Source organism: Ixodes scapularis, unplaced genomic scaffold (genome assembly GCF_016920785.2).
Source record: "Ixodes scapularis isolate PalLabHiFi unplaced genomic scaffold, ASM1692078v2 PGA_scaffold8__174_contigs__length_109621045, whole genome shotgun sequence".
Taxonomy (NCBI): domain Eukaryota; kingdom Metazoa; phylum Arthropoda; class Arachnida; order Ixodida; family Ixodidae; genus Ixodes; species Ixodes scapularis.
The window spans coordinates 105945910-105965519 of record NW_024609883.1 but is presented as its reverse complement, the minus strand read 5'-3'; the positions used below and the strand labels follow the sequence as shown (position 1 = coordinate 105965519).

Genomic DNA, 19610 nt, shown 5'->3' with positions numbered 1-19610 from the left:
ATCGCGGTGTTCCCGATACAGCCTTTCTGGCGAAAAAAAAAGCTCTATTAAAGAAAAAGACGAATTGACGAGACGGCGACGCCTCGCCGCCGAAAACATGCTGCCAATGACACCTAGTTCCGAGCAAGTACCTTTTGAAACGTACTCGGTACAAAACGAAACGTCATTTTGTTGTCACGTCCGGTAGCCGACTCCGCCCAGTTTTGCCGACTCCGCCCACATTTTTCTAGGGAAATTACGTCACTTTTGTTTCCAACCAATCAGACGTGATGACGTCACTTCCGTGTACTAAAAAAAGGTACATGTACAATGTCGAACCTAGCTATCCAGGGCGCCCCTAGCGGCAAACTGGTCCATTGCATCGGGAAGCTTCTGCCAGTCGCTGCGTTGGTTGTGCGTTGTAGTGGGTTAGCGATGTAATTTCTGAGATGGCTATTCCGCACTAAGAAAGCCGCAACAATTGCTGCGTGGTCGGCTGCAACAGTACGTCGAATATCGCGCACGGCACGAAGTACTACATCGTCCCTTCGAAGCCGTACGAGGCGGAGTACTGCGCGACCTGGGTGTGACTTGTGCGTCCATACAGGTTAGTGGCGTTTCTTGCCTTCCAGTTCGCGCTTTGTTTAAGCTGCTCACGAATAATACAATTAACTTTTTTTCTATTCTAGAGACGATGGAACAGCATCGACACCGACGGCAAACTCTAAAGTATGCGGCAATTACTTCACCGGAATCGAGAAGCGGAATGCGGAGTTTTCTTTTCTTCATATTGGTACCACAGAAGAAGCTTTCTGGATTCGTAACCGCCTTAAACCCCGTCGGAATCACCCCGGGAACATTGTCCGCTGTGCTGCTCATTGCCATTGCTTCTCCCCGATGATTCTGCACCGGCTACCGAAGAAGCTTTCCGGATTCGTAATCGCCCACTGTCCTCTATGGCGTTCGTTGCTTTTACTTCCCGATGATTCTGCGCCGACGCCACCGGCTACCGAAGGAACTTTCCGAATTCATAACTGCCTTAAATTCCCTCGTTATCACGACGGGGACACTGCCTACCGTGCTGTTCGTCGCCGTTGCTCCCCGATGCTCCCGCGGCGGCTACCGCTAGGTCGCTTCGAACAATAGGCGACTGCCGCGACACGGCCGGCTTGCTCGCTTCCTGTAGAGGCAGTTCAGAACAGAGCTGCTCGCTTCATTTCATCCACTTATGACTTTTTTTTTCAGTGTCTCAGCGCTAAAAACTGAACTAACCATGTCCTCTTTGCAGCTTCGCAGAAAAGTCTCTCAGCTGTGCTTTATTCACAAAATCTACTACCACATCCCCGACCTCAAAACCACTTTGTTATTACCCCCCGACCGAACATCTTCTCGCCTCAACAACGTCTGCACCATCAAGCACATTTCTGACTCTACTAACGCTTTCAATTGGTCATTCCTTTCTCAAGCCATCAGCCACTGGAACAGTCCCCCATCCTCCATTGTCACCATCTTGGACCCTGCTGATTTCTCCTCTGCAGTAAAACTACACCTTTCTTGGCCCATGTGATGGTGTGCGGGGCTAGGCAGATAGGTGAAAACCCTTACGCAGAGCGCCTGCCGGGCCAGACTTGTACGTAGTTCAACTACTTTACTCAAGTTACTGTAGTTTAACTACTTTTCTGGGTAGTTTAGTAACTTTTAATTACATTTATATTCTAGTAATTCGTAGTTTACTTTAACTACTTTTCCGAGTGACTTCCACTCAAATTACAAATTACTTTCTAATTTTAGTGGTTGTTTTGCCTATCAACACAGAAAAGATGTCGGAAGGTCAGCTGATATTTGCAGAGGGGGAAGCATGCGGAGTAGAAAAAGGGGGGATGGGAAGGAAGAAAGTGATTTAGATAGTCCAAAAAACCCCAAAATTTTAACGAGACCCCCCACTGCAACAACATTGCTACGAGGCGCGGGGAGCGAACAGACACGACGCAAGAGAGGTCGAGTAACTGTGGGATTAGCTCCGAATAGTGGCGTTTCTTTGTATTCCGAAGCTCAAGGAGACTTGACGCATTTGAAGAAAGGGCTTGTCCCCGCTTCTCTCCAATGTAGGAATTCTTGCCCACTACAGGAGGTGCACACACTGCTCCTTTTACGGTGCAGGCGATAGAACCCCTAACAACGACGCTCACGCCGGATGGGCTGCTCGTGTATCACTCGAAGCGCGTTAACCCACCCCCGCGCCTGCGTTCACGCCGCTTCGCGGTGACGGTGTGCGGCTGCTAATTACAAATCTATTAACCCACCTAGCCCCCCCACCCCCCGTACACGCCGCTTTGCGGCGTCCGGTCGGCAACCCAAGCCCCGCTGCCCCCCATGCACTTCGGTAAATAGAGTCGATACGATTTAGTTTAGCGATGTTTCGTCAACAACATTCGTTTTTTTAGTGTTAATGGTAAAAAAGAAATGTAAATATCGCCAAATGCCTCGACAAAACAAAATGTTCGAGAAAAAAAATAAAAAGTAAGCCGGCCCCACACCATAAATAGAACCCGGGTCTGACACGTATGAGGCAGACATCTCACCACTAAGTTACGCTACCTCTTCGGAAACTCGCACTGCATCCGCTGCCTATGTTGACGGCGGCAGCGCCTATCTCCAAGCAAGCAAGCAAAACTTTATTTTGTGTAAGGGCCTACGTCCTGGTCTGGACGGCCCGTCCGGCCCATGTCTCGCGGATGGATTCCGTTAGGTTACCGTGTAGCCTTGTTCGTGGGGCAAGGCTCCACAAACCAGCCAATCCGGCGTGCGTGAGCACCGTTGCTAGGGTTTGTATCGCCTGCGCGTTAAAAATATGCCCGCGCGGGTCGGGGGGCAGTGCCCTTGGTATTCCTTGGGCGCCGCCGGCCTGTGTCTGCTCTGCCCAGTGGCGGCCGTTTCAGGGGGGGCAAAACGCATGCCTTGCCCCCCCCACTCTGAGAACTGGGGGGGCAAGTGCCCCCCTTGCCCCCCCCCCCCCCCCGGTTGGTACGCCCATGGTCACGGCTGTCGCACTCCGTGTCGACAGCTCGAGGGCGCCATAAAGCATGTTCTGGCTAGGCTGTATGAAGCGGGCAGCCAGGGCGGCTCGCATTGCAATTGCTGCGCGATTAAACACTAATTCGGCATAACACTTAATTGGCCACAAACAACACCAAACACGGGGTAAAGATCAGTTCAGAACGGGAGCCACTTCGCGCTGCCATTACGTCAAAAGGCCAAACAGCGAGCCAAAGGTGCTCGCCAAAGACCTTCGAAACGCTTGGAACCGGTCGGATCCTCCAGTCCGTACGACCGCAGCGTACATCCGGGACCTTTCTGCGCTCGCCGCTCGTTGGTGCCCGACGCCACTTTGCCTTTCTAGTATAAAGACGTATAAATACGATTGCAGGGCCCCTTTAATTAATTTTTGTGGCGAAAAAAATGACATTTACATTCTCTGCAACGCAGTTAGAGCACAGCTCCCGAGTAGGGGAGGGTATGCTCCTCCTCCATACCCTCCCCTCTTCCCAGTTAAAATTAGCTGGAAAATTGACGCCATATGACCTCAACAACTCATTTTCCCGCTGAATTTAGCGGGGCGATTACACCGACGGCGACGCCGCTACACGCGGATATAGGTGCCCAAGAGCCGGCTGTGCTCCAAAACACCCCGTAATTTTCGAGTGGGACGCGTCGTAGAATACATTATTTTTAGCGATACGAGTTTTAAAAATTCGCGCAGGCTGACCGTGACGATCTAACAATGTAGCAACACTCGAGCCATTAATTTGTGTATTGATAAAGTGAAATCAACTTTTGGTGCAATGTCGGCGCAAATTCCTCCCATTTTGGTGAGGTGCGGCAGGGTGTAGCAGCCTCCAGGTAAGCAGTTAGGCACAGATGACGCAGCAGTCTCAGCACTGCGGGCGTGTGTAGATTATTGCACTACGAGAAACAGTTTAAGTGGGAAACCCACCGCAAACTTCTTGCATCGAAAAGGCACAAAAGTGTGGCGAAGAGAAAATAGATGTTCAAATCCTGTTCAACCGTGCTCTGCAACGCTAAACCGCCAGATGTCACTGAAACCAGGCCAATTCCGACAGTCACCGGGCAGATGCACGCGATACCTCGAACCAAACGTGGCGAGCTAGCGCGGGGAAGAGCATGACGTTGCTCCGAAGGCTGCTGCCATATCCATAATCAATGGACCTAGAAACAGTCATGTGCAGTGCATGCTACAGTTAGCCCAAATACACGGCCAATTTTTCACCATTTTTATGCAATAAAGGTTGCTTACCTTAGTTTTTTGCAATGAAATCTGGGGATAAGACTGCTCTCCTAGAGCTGCTCGAGCTATAGGCGACGTCGTGTTATTGCTAAATGTGGCAAGAGCTGTAAGCCTCCACCGTAGCTGGGAGCACCAACTTGAAGACGAGGCACCTAGAAGAACTGCAATTTATTCAACAAAAGAAGCGTATCGTACAGTGAAAACAAGAAATTGACAGTATGGAGCCTCTTCCTCAACAAAAGCAACAAGAGAGATGTTTCGAGCATCCTACAAACGTTGCCAACGCAAAGGGAATCCCCCTTCGTCCGTTGCTTCTCGCACCGAGCAGAATGGGCGCAGACTGGCTGCGCAATCGAAACGCCGAGAGTTGCACGCGGGAGAAACGCACGCCGATCCGCAAAACCCAACGAAACAAAGCAACGGAAACGACCTACGACTGCTGCTAGCAACACGCACGCGCTTCTTTTCTGCTGTGAAAAAATGTTTCGAAGCACGAGCTTCGATGCAAATTAAAAACACACGCACACGCGCACAAAATGGCAGAAAAGGGAGGGGGACGGGAGGTGGGGGGATAGGGAGAAGGAGACAATCCCACTGTCCTTTCTTCGCCGGTTGCCACGGACGTTTCGTTCTGAAAGTTGTCGTCGTTCGCACGTCCGTCCGTCTCTCCACTACAAACACTCGACGTCCTCCGCCGGCGACTCTCTGGCAGGCGACGTGTGCGGAGGAGAGGTTCGCCGCACGTTTGTTTTCCGTCGTCCCGTGTGACCGCCGACTCTCAGTCCCGTTAAGGCAGTAAAAAGAAGAAACAAGCGTTGGCCGGGCGGTCGTCCGTCCAAACGAAAGACCCGGGACGCCGTTGTTTGTTGTTCTTCCGCTCGTTGCACGACTTTCCACAAACTCGAAGGTCCCGAGGGGCGTTGAGAGGATCAGCGTGGCTGCGATGCATCGCTGCGGCCATTGTTTCGGCGCGGATGAAGACGCTCTAGGGGGGGAGCTACTTGGGGTCCAGGTTTTGCTGCGTGTATTTGCCAACGTTTTTGCTTTTGTATAGTGTTGTCGGGTCATAGTCACCTGCTATGTGTTGTGGGTGTCTCTTTTAGGCTCTCTCTCTCTTACACTCATATGTTATCTGTATGCTTCACTTTCTTGACACGACGATTACTGGAACATACCTGCGACAAAAAAAATATTCACATTTAAAACTTTGTTTTAAACTAGGAAATTTTAGTCGAAAGTAATGCCCCACCTGCAATATCTACGCTAAACAAAGCCAACACTTAGACGTGTTTCTTTCTTCAACTTGCTGGGCTTCCCTCGCTGCTACCCGCCTCGGAAAATGACAACGCACCAATTCAATGTGTAGCCATTTATCGAATGCCACGCTCCAGAAGCCCTCACACATAAGTCTGCGCCGGCCTTTTATTGACGGCAGAGTGCCGCTCCAGCGACCAATTGCACTTGGTCGGTGCAGGTGGCTACGGACAATTTAAAGGGCCACTGAAAAAGAAAAAAAAAGTTTTTTGAACAGTCTAGTTGGGCCTCGCGTATCAAAAAATTTAATTTTACGGAAAAAAAAAAAAAAAAAATTTAGACCAATATTGACAGAGCGAGACGCGATTTGGTCGGTAGCCACCTCCTTCCCACTTGTTTACTCTCAGCATTTCAGGTGCGTGGAGGAGAAGTGGAGAGAGGGTATGACCATCTCGCTGAGGCGGAAAGAGTGTATGACCATTCCGTGACGTCACGGACTTTGCGCGCAAAATTTAAAATAAATCTCGCGCCAACAATATTGCTCTAAAAAAGATTTTTCGCCTTAAATTTACTTATTTCACAGGCGTGTCCCAACCAGACTGTCTAAAAAGAACATTTTTTTTTTCTGTTCAGTGCCCTCACATGCAAGCAACACTTGTGGCACCAGGTTGCCCACAAACTTCTTTAGGTCTTGTCTGGATGTCCACCCACTTTTTCAGGCCCAAATACGTTATCTTCCTCTTTTAAGCAAACTGCCCAATTTTGTTCTACCACTCATTTTCACCCATCTTTTTCTCTAAAGAGGATAGCCAACTGCCCAACTATGTTTGGAAACAAACAAAAATTAAAGTACACCGCACGACAATTTAATGCGAACGAGACTTCGGCACTTTCACATTTTAGCTTGAAAGAGTACCTGCAGGCATCAAAATTTACCGCTTAGGTTAGTATCCCAACTGACCACTTTCCACCACTATACCATAATTTCAGAAACAATCCTTCCATACTAAAAATAAATTAAAAAAAAAACTGACAATGGATCATTTGCGCTAACAGTGCCACAGTATGTACATGTCTGCTGCGTGACACAGTAGGAACACAACGTCGGTGCTTTTGCATGTACTATTACTCACTCACACACATTATTACTCACATACTATATTTAAGAGCTCCACACTTTTCCCAAAATTTTGTGTCCTAAACATTCTACTAGTTATGCTAGTATTTTAGGATGACAGCCCTTCAGCTATAGAAAAAAATTAACAAAGAAATGGCCATCGCTTGATTGCAGTAACTCTCTAGCACTCTGTCACAAATGATGGATAGAAATATCACAGACACATTACGAATGTTAGCGTTAGGGTTGGACAAAGGAGTTGTTACGAGTCCTGTAGGGCTTCAGAAGGAACGGCGAGTTACAGCAACTAAGTTGCACCTCAAAAAGTTGTGATTTTGAAGATGGAGAAAAACAGCACAACCAATTTTTTACCATCAAAATTGCACCAGTGTTCATGGTTATTCAAAGCCATAGTTGTGACCACTTCACTGACAACGATGCACCGTTGAAGTACCGAAGCAATCCTCATACGAACAGGGGTGGAACTCATGACATGTACCTGGGAGCAGCCACTTGAGCAGCTGAAACAGCTGTTTTGGAGCAGGTTGGGAGCAGCTAAAACTACGTTCAGGAGCAGGCTAGGGGCAGCTCAGATCAGTTTTCATTGCACTTTAGCTTGTGTCTTAGATGAGCACGGGAGAAATTTCAATTGTGCTTAGCAACACAGATGAACATGAGTAGTTAGGGACCTAGGCAGATGGGATAAGAGTGTAACAGATGCGAAAACCCGAAACTTTGTGAGCCTTAATGAGAACCAAAAAGCATGAACCATATGTTTCTGAAGATGGTGTCCTTGATATTTTCCGAGTGCTTTCAGCTGCTCAAAATGCAAACCAGCACTACTTATCGCAGAACCCACACATGCTCGACATAGTTATTATATCTGCGAACCACGTGACTTGCGTGAGCAATGGACGTGCAGTTGCACAGAGGAACAGGGCAACAAATTTTGAGTTTATCCTATTGTGCAACTCAATATCGAAGCAGCAGACTACGATGAACAGACTTGTCATATTCAAAGCGATAAGCAGGAGCAAGGTTAAAGTACGCCGAGCAGATTTACTGCTCGCACGAGAGGTGCTGGCCGGCAAGGTTTCAGATCGGACAGCGTTTCAGTTCTATCAAATCGCAATTTATTTTCCGGAAATGCGGTTCCAACTTTTAACGATGAAGTACTAAAAGGAATCTTTTGCTAATGTGCTTTCAACTGGCTCACGTCCGGATTTCGGGCCGCAGAGCCTCAGGCAGTCTGATGCTTTACGACTCGACCTCACCTCGGCCGACTTGCTTAACCGCTTATGATTGAAAAATAACAATCCAGTCACAGGTGGTGTAGCGCTTGGAATCCGAACCCCGAGTTTTCGCGCGCTTCCGACCCGCAAGCTAAACGCACTCATTGTTGCCAATAGAGCCGGTAAAAACCGAAACCAAGGCAAAATACAATTTTTTTTGGTGCACGTTTTGTAATTTGGTGCATAATGGCACGAGGTATTGGCTGTGGCGCAGTTTCCACAACATGGCACAGACAAATGCGTCTGGCACAAAATGGCACAAATGGCGCAGCCGTTCCACCCCTGTACGAACCAAACGAGCAAGTGCAGTGTTCCACGTTCATCTCTCATTTACTTATAAGGATGAAAACATTCCCTGTAGATGCCTTACAGCAGTGCTCCTCAAATGAGGGTCTGTGAACCCTTTAAGGTCCGTGAGCCCTTTGGGGTTCGTGGACCCTGCATTGGCATTCTAGACGTCCCAAAGCTCTGCTTCATTAGTCAAGCCCAGCAGTAAAAGTTTTCTTTTTTCAGATTGAGAAGAAACGTTCCAATTTTTAGGCAAGTTTTCTCATGTGTATATCGATGAGAAAAGTCTGCTTCACACGGTGCTTAGTTACATACATTTATTAAATCATTATCATAATTAACATATATGTTTCCCTTCCCCTCCCCACGAACGGGGTCCTCCATCATCTCTGCCGACCCAGAAGGGGTTTGCGAAACATTAACGGTTGAGAACCACTGCGTTACAGCAAATGAAGAATGCTGTCGAAAAGGGCTTGCAGACTTCAGTTTTTCGTACGGCCGACCAACCATGACCAACCTGCAAAGTTGGTCACAGCTGCTAGCAATATGTCTCTGTGATGCCTGCAAGCAGACGTCATTAAATGTCCAGAAAATGTAACTTCAGGGAGGACACCAGATTCAAAAATCCAACTTCTAAACAAGTTTCCATTTTGAGAACATTTGGAGGATGTATTCATCTCTTCTACAAAATGTTTACCTCTTTACAAAATATCCTCCTCACAGGACAATTTTCTAAGGAGCTACAAAAAGAGGTTCTCCATACTATATTATCTCAACAGAAAGAGGTTCTCCCAGCTGAAAGTTAACACTGTTGGAAAATTTATACTATGAAATTGCTGCAAAAATTTTCGATTTAAAAGGCCCATTCACACACTTGCAACTCCTTAGGCCTTAAAGGAGCTGTGCAACAATTTCATTGCTCTGCTTAAATCATTTGGGAGTTGGTGTTCCGACCTTTGTGAAGTAAAGAACAAAAAAAAAAAAAAAAGAAGCTTTTGCCTGCATGTCCTAGTTTTTATTTTAAAAATTGACTAAGAATGAGGTTTTCAGCACCTCTCAACTCCTTCACTATCTACCGAGTCAAGTGTGCTGCGACGTGAACGGGGTCGGTCAAATCCGTGTGCATAAATCTAGCGATCACTCCTGTCTGCATTGTAATCTGGGGCAGTCATTGAGCACACATTCGCAGTAATCTCTGCACTTTCTATAACATTGGTGAGCCTGCCTCAAAATCCGAGCATCTGTAGCAGTGCACAAGCACTTAGCTACGCAATTCCTGCAGTCCTCCTTCAGAATCTCCTTGTAACAGAGGCACTGTTGCCTCGCCATCTCTGTCACGGAGCACTGGTACACTGCATGTCAAGTTGCTTGAAAGAGCGACCAGTCATGGCATTGGCAGAGCTACCTCTTTTGGCACATCAGCTGGTGCTTTTTCAGCCACACATCGTGATCTTTTAAGCCAAGCAGTTGGTAGGAAGTGGCAGGAAGTGCTGATGACTGCACAGTCCAACAGCGTTTCAAGTTCTACCATAAGGCATACGCTAAAATGCAACGTGCAACATGTTTTGTCGAGAGTTGCACGAACGTCCAGCCAATCTTCACTACTTCCTGCATTAGAAACGGCCCGCATCACTGGTGCAGTTTCCTTCGTACCAGCCATGGCCGCCAGCAATCCTGGAGCACGAATCTCGATCATGAGCTCTCAGTACTATTTGAGACCGACCGGCCGTGGCATGTCCGTGGGAGTGAAGAAGTTGTCGGTCCTCTGCGGCCGATAATGCAACCGCGAGGACTCGCAACAGCACGTGCCGCGAGTTCACTCTACCCAGAGTCCTCGATCGTCAACGAATGTGGACAGTGTGCCTTCTCAAACATAAGCAGAAGCCGCAGCACTTTGCTGAACTCAAGAAGCACAATGCCTGAAGAGCTTGTAGCAATTTCTTGATTGCACACGTGTCAACCAAGAGATGGCCAATGGGAGGATTCACACTTAAGCCACTTTCGCTTGATTGCTGTCGGCTTGTTTTCCTCTTCCGGAAGCTAGCTAGCTTTGGAGATAGAACACCCAGACACCGTTGATGGTGCAACCGGTTCAAAATGAACTGGACTAGGCAATGCCGATTCTCTTCGCACAGAGGATGAAGAGGGTACCACGTTCTCGGGATTCACTTTTCTTCGAATTCGGGGACGTTTTTCCGAAGTTTACGTCGAAGAAAACAGGATTCCCTAACCTCCAGGAAACATACTTGGAAAACATTCCCGTATTGTTGAGATTCTTATGGAAGAAGCAGTTTCGACAGAAAGTTCAGCAGGGGCGGCGTTGAGATCAACACAAAATAATTTTCTGCCCGCAAAGCTCGGGTTTTTCTTATTCAAGGAGAGTTTCCATTCTGGCTTTTTCGGTTTTTATTTCTATTGTGACCAAACTGGCAAGTGTTCATTTTTTGGGGTTTATTGGTATTTACCGAAACTAAGACTGAGGGCCTTGATGGCAGCACAACTCAAGTGGCTCCATGCAAGATCTGGCACAGAGCAAGACTGAGCTCCCCCATACACTTTCTTCATAAATAATTTCGGTGTCAACCTCATGAAGACATTAATCTTGAAACGAGCGATGGACTTGACGTGCCCCTGACGCATGAACCCGCGACAGCAATGGTGAGTGCCACCAAGACAAAGCGGACAAACCCGCGTGGCTCAGCATAAGTGGACCGTGTTTCTAGAGTTGACCCTCTGGACAGTAAGGACAGGCTCTGCATATTTTGCGTATGAGAAAGCCAAATTTTTACAGGGTCTCGCGCGTGTAGTGTCTCCTCTTGCATGAAGGAATTAACTGCAACAAAAAAACAGAGAATGGCTTTTTACGACTGGATACAACCGTCGTTTCAGACCTTGGCGGCGTAAAGGCATGGGGATTCAAAAGTGCTTAATATTGAAGCCCCACAATCGCAAAACATTTCAATTGGTGTCGTTGCCAGGTTAAAACTATTTCTTCGTTCATATTTTGTAGATTGTAATAACACTCGGCAAATGAAACACTTTAATGTTTCAGTTGCCGAGCGAATATTCATACTCGACACGTACTGCGCAAAAGTGAAAAGAGTCGATCAGTTGCAAAAATCTATTAAAGCCGGAATATTTTATTCCCGCAACACTCGCTTTATGACCGAAGCATTCTTCTCCATTGTTCCCGTACAGTACTTGCAATATTGTGATGGGAATCTTCGTCAGAGCCATTGCGTGCCGCCTGGAAACAATGTTCCGCCAACAAAAATCGCTTCACCACTAAGCCTCGCGGCAGAAAGCTCATTCAAACTCAAGGAACATAAGGACACAACACGTCCGGCGGCACTCAGCCAATGGCCGTAGGGAGTGGGCAAATGCCAGATTGCAATAGCTAGCAAACAATAGGTGTACCGGAGCACGACCACAGTCGCCGACCAATCTTTCTGACTCTGAGGGGACCCCGAAACTGTCCAGAAATTTCAGCGGTCTGAGAAATAGGTTTTAGCCAAAATATCAAACTTCCGCACATATTCTTCAACGTTACTGGCCACTTTCCAGTTGCTTGATGTCAATTCTAAGTTCTTGTGCAACTTCCGCTTTATATTATTCACTTCTCATTTGTTTGCTGGTCTGTTCGATCACGGTGCTGCACTTTGTCGGCACCTTCGTTGGCACAAACAGCGAAGTTAAAGCACGAACAGCGAAGCTGAAGTTGGCGCCATTTGGCACTATTTGTAGACAACATTTAGTCCACCAAGCTTGCTTCAATACTAAGCCCATTAGCAAAAAACCTTTGCACTCAAAGACGACAAGAACGGCAGACGGCTGCTGTTCTTGCGGTTGCACTAAAAAAACACGGACCAGAAGAAGAACTGGAAGAGCCATAAGAATGGGCAGACGGCGGCCACGTTGTCTGTAGCGGAACCGGAAAACCCGACTACAGCCTCAACCCAGCTTGTTTATTGCGTAAGACGTGGTATCGAGGCCACAGGGCAAAATTCAACCGACCAAATGGCAGTGACTAAGCTTGCGGCACTATCGCGGCGGCTGTTTTGTGGCTGTAAACTGAGTAGATCACGCAAATTATGCCAGAAATATCGAGCAATAAGCTATATTGCGTCCAAAATTTTGGTAGGTGTTATACATTAACTCTATGGGTAAGTGAGAGTTAGGCGAAAACGTCAGAATAATCAGACATGTCCGAAAAATTGGTCGGCGACTGTATAGGCTTAATCGAGGTTGTCTATCGCGTAAGACTACGAGTAACATATGAATGTCGGTGGTTTAGTGGACCCAGACAGCGCAAACTAAGTTACCAAAGTAACGAGTTGCAGTCCGAAGCTTCTGTCGCTCTTCTACAACTCTATAGGGTGAGCAACGGTCCTGCAAAGACGTCCCCAGAATCGAGCATGTCCGAAGTTTCCGTGTCCGAAAAATCGGTCCGCGATTGGAGTTGGTAACCCCAGTACACAAAAACCAGATCGTTTTCTGCAGTAAATCGTTCTTTCGATAGCATGTCCCCCCCCCCGCCGCAAAGATCAGATATGCCAAAGACAAACCAAGACGAGTGAAGTAAAAAGTGACTCACCCTAGCAACAATTCATCACCCTCTTCTCCGGGGGCAGTACCCTAAGCCTGTCCTGGTTTTCCGCCAAATCCTTGCCCGCCATTTGCTGAAAACGAGAAAATGAACGAGACTGGTCACCTCGGCACTTCCAACCCACCTGGGAGAAACGTCCCACATAAAGGCCCACACTATGCTCTAAAGCGCAGTTGTCCTCGTGGACCCCACCTATCAATCTGCATTAATTAAATGCGAGCGAGCGTGCCAATTTCTCAGTTACCCCTACTCTATCTCAGCTAGCATAGACCATGCCAAGTCTACAGGTACCTCAGCTCTACGATGGACCGTTTTACTGGCAGCATAGAACTGGCACGAGCAGATGATGGAGGCAATGTAAGTGAGTGGGCGAGGGTAATTGTGCAACCCTCTATCCTCAACGTCGTACGGTAGATGCTGAGAAGCAAAAAGGAGCACAAGGGACATTCTCATGACTTGCTGCTTGCAAATGCGCGGCATTTTGGAATTTTTGCAATTGCACTAAGGCACTCAGTTGGAAACTTTTGGAACAAAGGCGGAAACACCTCTCGTCTTAAACTTCCAGATAATCTTCCATTTGGCAACATCGGTAGAGATAATTCTAAAATATTGGCAGCAACATTTATCTCCAAAGTCCTACGATGCAGAAATTGCAGTATTTAATGTGCGACAGTTTAAAATTATTTCGTAGACAAACCCGTGGTTTCGGTGAGCAAAGGACCTTCATTTTTATCAACTTCCCCAGTACACTGAGTGGGGAATTCGCTGCATACCGTAGAATACCGCGCATCCCCCCATTCCACATTAAGCGGCCATATCCAAATTTCTAAGATATGAAAAAATATGCACAGTACATTTATACGTAAAATTGATGACCGGACAAGCGCCCATCCCCCATTTTTTCGCATATATCTCTAAATTTTGAGTGGGCGCTTGCCCGGTATTTTATAGTAGGTAACATGGCGCCAATGTCTCCGCAAAATTAGCGTAGGAACTAAATTAGAATACAAGTCATATGTGGTCAATTTTCCTGCTAAATTTGGTGGGGAAGTTTTATTAATGTGTCACGCATCGTCAGGCAAAGTGATGTCAATCTCCCCGCTAAATTTAGCAGGAAAACCGAAGGTGTTCAGTCCATGCGACATTGATTTCCATGCCAAATTTAGCAGGGGAACTGAATAGGCGTACAGGTCACGAGGCGTCGGAGAAAGTGACATCAAGTTTTTAGCTAAATTTAGGGGGGGGAAGTAATTTGTTGTACAAGTCTCGTAACAAAAACACTCGAGTCACGTGACATTAAATTTCCCGCTAAATTTAGCGGGGAAACGCTAATTGGTTTATAGGTCACGTGACCAATTTTCCCGCTAAATTTAGCGGGGAAACTCAATTCGTGTACAGGTCACGTGACATCAGATGAAGTGATGTCAAGTTTTTAGACTAAATTTAGCAGGGAAACTAATTTGCTGTACAAGTCTTGCGACATCAACATTAGGGGTTCTATTAAATATTGTTTTGTGCTTTAATACGTCGTGGCACTTCGTAACGTTTCACGAAGAGTCACTAATAATAAAAAGATCAGAGAACCTTCTGCCCGTACTGACCTACTAAAGTCATCTTTTTTCCGCAGATTGTTCACGATTGAATGTGCTGCCCGATCAGTTTGTGTCGATTTCCACTGCTCGCTCATATTTTTTGATGAATTAATATGATTGTTGCGACTCACTCTCTTTTTTAGGATTCTGTTCATTGCTGTGAAATTTATTTATATATATTTCTTCGCAGCCCCCTACAGTAATGTCCACTGGGCAATGTGGGGATAAATAAATAAACAAGCGATGAGAAAATCAACCCAGGCTCCGTGCTCGTGACTCTAGCTTTTCTTGTTGTCCATGCTAGAACAGGAACGTGGACACCCACCTTATTTAAAATGGCCTCCGCGAGCTCTGTGAAGGCAAACTCGATGTTGACATTGGTCTTGGCGCTCGTCTCCATAAACCGGATTCCATGGTCTATCGCTACCTGCACGGGACGCCACAAGCGGTTCATCAAACGCACGCAGCTGGGAGGTCATTCTTTTAACACCCGACAGACCACAGAACTTTTTGATCCCCAACCATGAAAGAGTGACCTACGCGGCACCTCTCTACTCTACAGCAATACCCCAAAGGTGGCCACTGCAATACAAAGAGAAATCGGTTAAAATTAACGGGTGGATCAACTTTCAGACTGCTGTCAAAATGATCTCTCCTGTTTTGGGGAAATCGGAGGCCCTTGACGGTAGGCACGCAAAAAACAAAGTATCTCAACTTTGCTTTATTCAGAGAAATTCTCGATCCCCCTCGAGTTAGAGTTAACAAGATTAGACTATATTGTGTCTCAAAGTTTCATTGACACCACAAACACTGCATACACACACTTATGCCACACTTGTGCAGACGTCGTCAAATGCGCTAGACACCAAAATGTGGTGAAGAGTGCGGTGCAGACGACACTGGCGCCTGGCACCTGCCCGCCGAACAGTGGCCCGCCAGCACGCCCCAATCCCGCCCATCGTTGCGTAGATGACGTGACATCTTGCACCACGTAATAGCCATGTTCTGAATGGCCCGACACCAATGTTGCCGGACAGAGCCGAAGTTTGTTTTAATTTCTGCTCGTGTTTAAAATTAGACTTAATGATCTATATACTTCATTTTTTGCGAAGCAAATGACGTAGTGTCTTTTACTAGTGCTTTTCAATGCGAAATCACTCACTATCCTGAAATCTTCGAACTTGAGCAGAGTTGCCCTTAAAGGCTCCGTTATACTCAGACGTTGAATGCAGTGTAGCGCAGAATGCGCGCGTTTCATTGACCGGCAAGCAGGAACTTGAAATCTTCAACCAATCAACATTAGTGCGCTGTGCTATGCAACGTTTGCCACACTCAACGCCACAGTATAACAGAGCCCTTACAGACATTCCGGATGCTGGGACAATTTACGTGAAACCGCCTCTTTCAGGAAGGGAATCCGATTTTCAACACGCTAGTTGTTTAACTAGGTTTTGCATTTAATTAGCAGCCTTTAATGATTTGTTACCCTATCACATTGCGCAAACGAGTGGTTACTAACACTAGGCCGTACCCGCCACAATGCTTCGGCAAGGCGGTTTGTTTTTGCAAGCAAAAAAAAGGAAAGGAAGGCCCACTGACGGCGTTTCCCCGCTCCCGGGAGACGAGGCGCTTGTCCTCCATGTCGCACTTGTTGCCCAGGATCATCTTCTCGACGTCTTCGTTGGCGTGCTCGTCGATGTAGCGCAGCCACTTGGCTATGTTGTCGAAGCTCTTGCTGTTGGTGATGTCGTACACCAGCATGATGCCCATGGCACCTCGGTAGTAGGACGTCGTGATTGTGTGGAAGCGCTCCTGGCCAGCCGTGTCCCTGCGAGGAACCCCAGACACCTCTTCAACGTCCGAGTAAAAGGGGGGCTCCATCCATCTCTCCTTGGCCGCCCATTTGTCTCAAGGTCAGAGCAATGCACACACGGACGAGGCCAAACCACCGCAAAAAGCATGGGGCATCTACCAGATTACTTCCCTCAAATTCCCCGATTTTTCCTGGTTTTCCCCAACAGGTACTGAATAAAATGCCAAGGATGGGGCTGCAGCCATTGTTTGGGCTGTGCCCGTTTAATCGAGCCAAACGGGTGATGCCAACTGTTACCCAGCGCGATGGCCATCCCACTTCGTTGTGTGTTACTGCGATGTCCACGCTGGTCATTTTCCACAACATAACCAATTTTTTCAACAATCTGACGCCTTTTCCAGGTGCTCTTACATTCTCTTACAGTTCCAGGTTTTTCATTCAGGGAATTCAGAGTTTAAAAATATAGAGAAATATAGATCAGTCTAATATGTCATCATGTTAAGTCAGTTGTTCTTATTTTTGGCACACATCAAAATAAAAACATCAATTTTATGTGCCTTTTTCTCTGTTCATACTTTTTCTTGTGCAATGTAGCAACTTGGTACCATTTTCGTAAGGAAGAATGCAGCGATGCTAGTTTTAGTTTCCCAGATCAAGAGTTGTGGGCCATTAATACCTCTTTAAATACTGACCAAGCCTATTTCTTATACTATAATTATAAATTTGCCTTAAACGTAATATGCTCAGGAAAGATGTAGAACAGCATTACTGCACAAATTAGATCCTTACCAACATATTCCTATTAAAATTTCTCATAGTGCCAAAATGACCTGTAACTAATTGCATAATTGGATCGATCTTCTGTAACCCAATTAGACTGAATATTTGATATCATATATAGAATTTGCATAAAATGTTATGCCCCAATGAATGCTATGATAAACGTCCTTTCATAAATAAAGCAGCTCTGAAGACCCTCATTTCTCCTTCATTGGGCACAGTTCGAGCGTCGGCATTTCAGTTGGCACTGCAAAGTTCTCAAAGTGCACACGACATGAGACGGTCTGCCTATTGCCAAACAACGCCTTTTATCTAAACTCGAGTGAAATGCATTGCAACGCACGTTTTGCTCAGTGAAACGGAAGCAGCTAACTCCGTCCTGGGATAATGTTGCCATACGATTTAGGAAAATTCTAATCCACACGAATGCTTTCCTCTCAGAAGTTAATACAACCCCTCCCCCGGTCTGCATGCGTTATAAGCGTGGATTTAATTCTCAGCAATTGTTATTAAAAAAGAAAAATGGCTTCGCAATTTCTTTAATAGTAGGCCCAGTGATAACGCACAGTTGTTAACCGTCTACCATTGACCTGTCAAGTTATGTGTCACAAAGGAGTCGGCGTGCAAAATTTTTATTCCAATTGTCCTCGGTTTTCAGATACTGTAGTTAAATACAGATTCTGCTGACGCTTAAAGGGGTATTTCGGCATTTACTTCACTTCCCCGATTTGCCTGCAAATTTGCTTAGCACACCAACGAACATCACTAAAAATTCTAAGCCAAAATAAATATTTTTCGCAGTTATTTAATTACAAATTTCGGTTCTCACCGTGTTTTTCAAAGTGTAAGTCTCTACTTAACAATGCAAGACACGGAGCATGTCCAGGGCTAAACAAATGGTGAAGTGTAAAAAATGGTTCCCCGCAGTGCACCGAATGCTTACACTTAGTAAATGCGTCTGCACAAGTTTCCTCCTGCAAGCACAAAAGCCACTCACCATATTTGCAGCTTTATTTTCTTGCCCTTCAACTCTATGGTCTTTATCTTGAAGTCAATACCTGCGTAAGCAAAAAAAAAAAAAAACACGCGGGTGTCGTTTGTGTCAGCAGCCGGGTCAATAGCACAAAACACCGACAGCTTGCAGTAAAACACGTCACTATAAAGCAGGCGCAAAACCTATTGCTCACGCTAACCTTTTCTGCAGAAAAACCTTACCTGTCGAAGATGTAACTCAATACCTTTTATTCTAATAAACAATAAAAAAAACAAGTTCTTTTAAACGCCAGAGACGGGATGGCCGAGCGTTAATGACTTATCGGTGAATATCAATCAGACGTAGCGAACTTTGCTATCTGTCAATGACCACTATAGCGAGCTAACCTTTTTGTCTGCATAAATTGGAAAGAAGCAGACGACAATTTTTCGTCCTCGGCGGTCACCCCCCTTAACATGGCATAAACTAGAGCTCGATTAAATCAATTCTCGCAAGTACAAAACAAAACTAACGAAGGTGACAATGGTCAGAAATTTGCGAACTTCACTACCTGCAAAAAGCCTGGTGGGGAGCGAGTCTTTACAGCCGTGCCATTTCAACGTGAGCAGACGACAAACTTTCGCAATATTTGCCCTCTAAGAACTTGTAAAGCAGACGGACCAGACGCGGTGGCGTCTAGGATGCTGGCGACCCGTACGGTCACGCTAGCTCAATCTTGGCCGATAAATTATTGCTCAAAGGGCGTCCGAGGTGGCGTCGCCTCGAGTGCACGTCTTGAGAGCAGGAAACGGCGCCGGGCGGGTTAAGACGAAGAACGCGATGACTCGATATCGGAAGGAAAAAAAAGAAATATCGAAGGAGGCAGCATTTGGGTGGAACCCCCGTCCGAAGCCAAAGCGCTACGGACGTCGGACAAGAAGGGACTAGAAAACTCACCGATGGTCGATATGAAGGTAGTGTGGAACGCGTCGTCGGAGAACCTGAACAATATGCACGTTTTGCCCACTCCGGAGTCCCCGATGAGCAGCAATTTGAAGAGCAAATCGTACGTCTTCTTGGCCATTCCGACAATGGCCGCTCTCGGGAACCTTGGGTATCACTTAGGAGCGGAAACGCTGCCGCGCGGTTCTCTGTTGCTTCGTTTCCGTCGGGAAGGTCTCACGAGGACAATAGCAAGCGGTTCACGGGTGCGGCGCTTGCTATCGGTAGACGCTAGTCCATCGATGCATAGGCGCTCACTTCTGATCCTCCCAGGAGTCAGGCCTAACCAAAACTCTGCGCACTGCGTTCGCTGCTAATGCCAAGATGACGTCACGCGCTGTCGCCGCCGCGGCTGGCCGCGTGGAACGGATATCCGGTCACCATTTTACGTCTCGTTCGTTTTGCTCTTGCGGGGCAGCTTTTCGAACGCCTGTTTTTAGAGATGCGTTCGCATTACGGCTCCCCAAATAAGAGTGACGTCATGTCTATAAATGGGCACACCGGGCCAAAGTGGCCAAACCGTAGAGGCGAGCAACGTTGGAAACGAGTTGAGCAACATAAGTGGCAAATCGAAGCGATCGCGGTTACTGGTTTTTGTTCCGTTTTTA

The 19610-nt window shown here is 46.8% G+C and overlaps 1 protein-coding gene across 1 annotated transcript; it reads right to left on the bottom strand.

Moving 5' to 3' along the window:
* Positions 1-4438: 4438 nt before the first annotated feature.
* LOC8031017 (ras-related protein Rab-10) lies at positions 4439-19379 on the bottom strand. The gene is made up of 6 exons (XM_029979347.4): positions 18958-19379; positions 18025-18085; positions 16034-16262; positions 14760-14861; positions 12831-12915; positions 4439-5460 (listed from the first exon to the last, which is right to left on the bottom strand). Exons 1-5 carry the CDS (start codon positions 19082-19084, stop codon positions 12832-12834), a joined length of 603 nt encoding a protein of 200 aa, XP_029835207.1. The 5' UTR covers positions 19085-19379; the 3' UTR covers positions 4439-5460; position 12831.
* Between the last annotated feature and the right edge of the window lie 231 nt (positions 19380-19610).

Coding starts and splice junctions, on each gene's coding strand:
- LOC8031017 (XM_029979347.4), bottom strand. CDS start 19,084: ATGGCCAAGAAGACGTACGATTTGCTCTTCAAATTGCTGCTCATCGGG. Junction 14,862..16,033: donor CCCGGGAGCGGGGAAACGCC/GTCAGTGGGCCT, acceptor CGTCCCGTGCAG/GTAGCGATAGACCATGGAAT. Junction 12,916..14,759: donor CGGAGGCCATTTTAAATAAG/GTGGGTGTCCAC, acceptor TCTCGTTTTCAG/CAAATGGCGGGCAAGGATTT.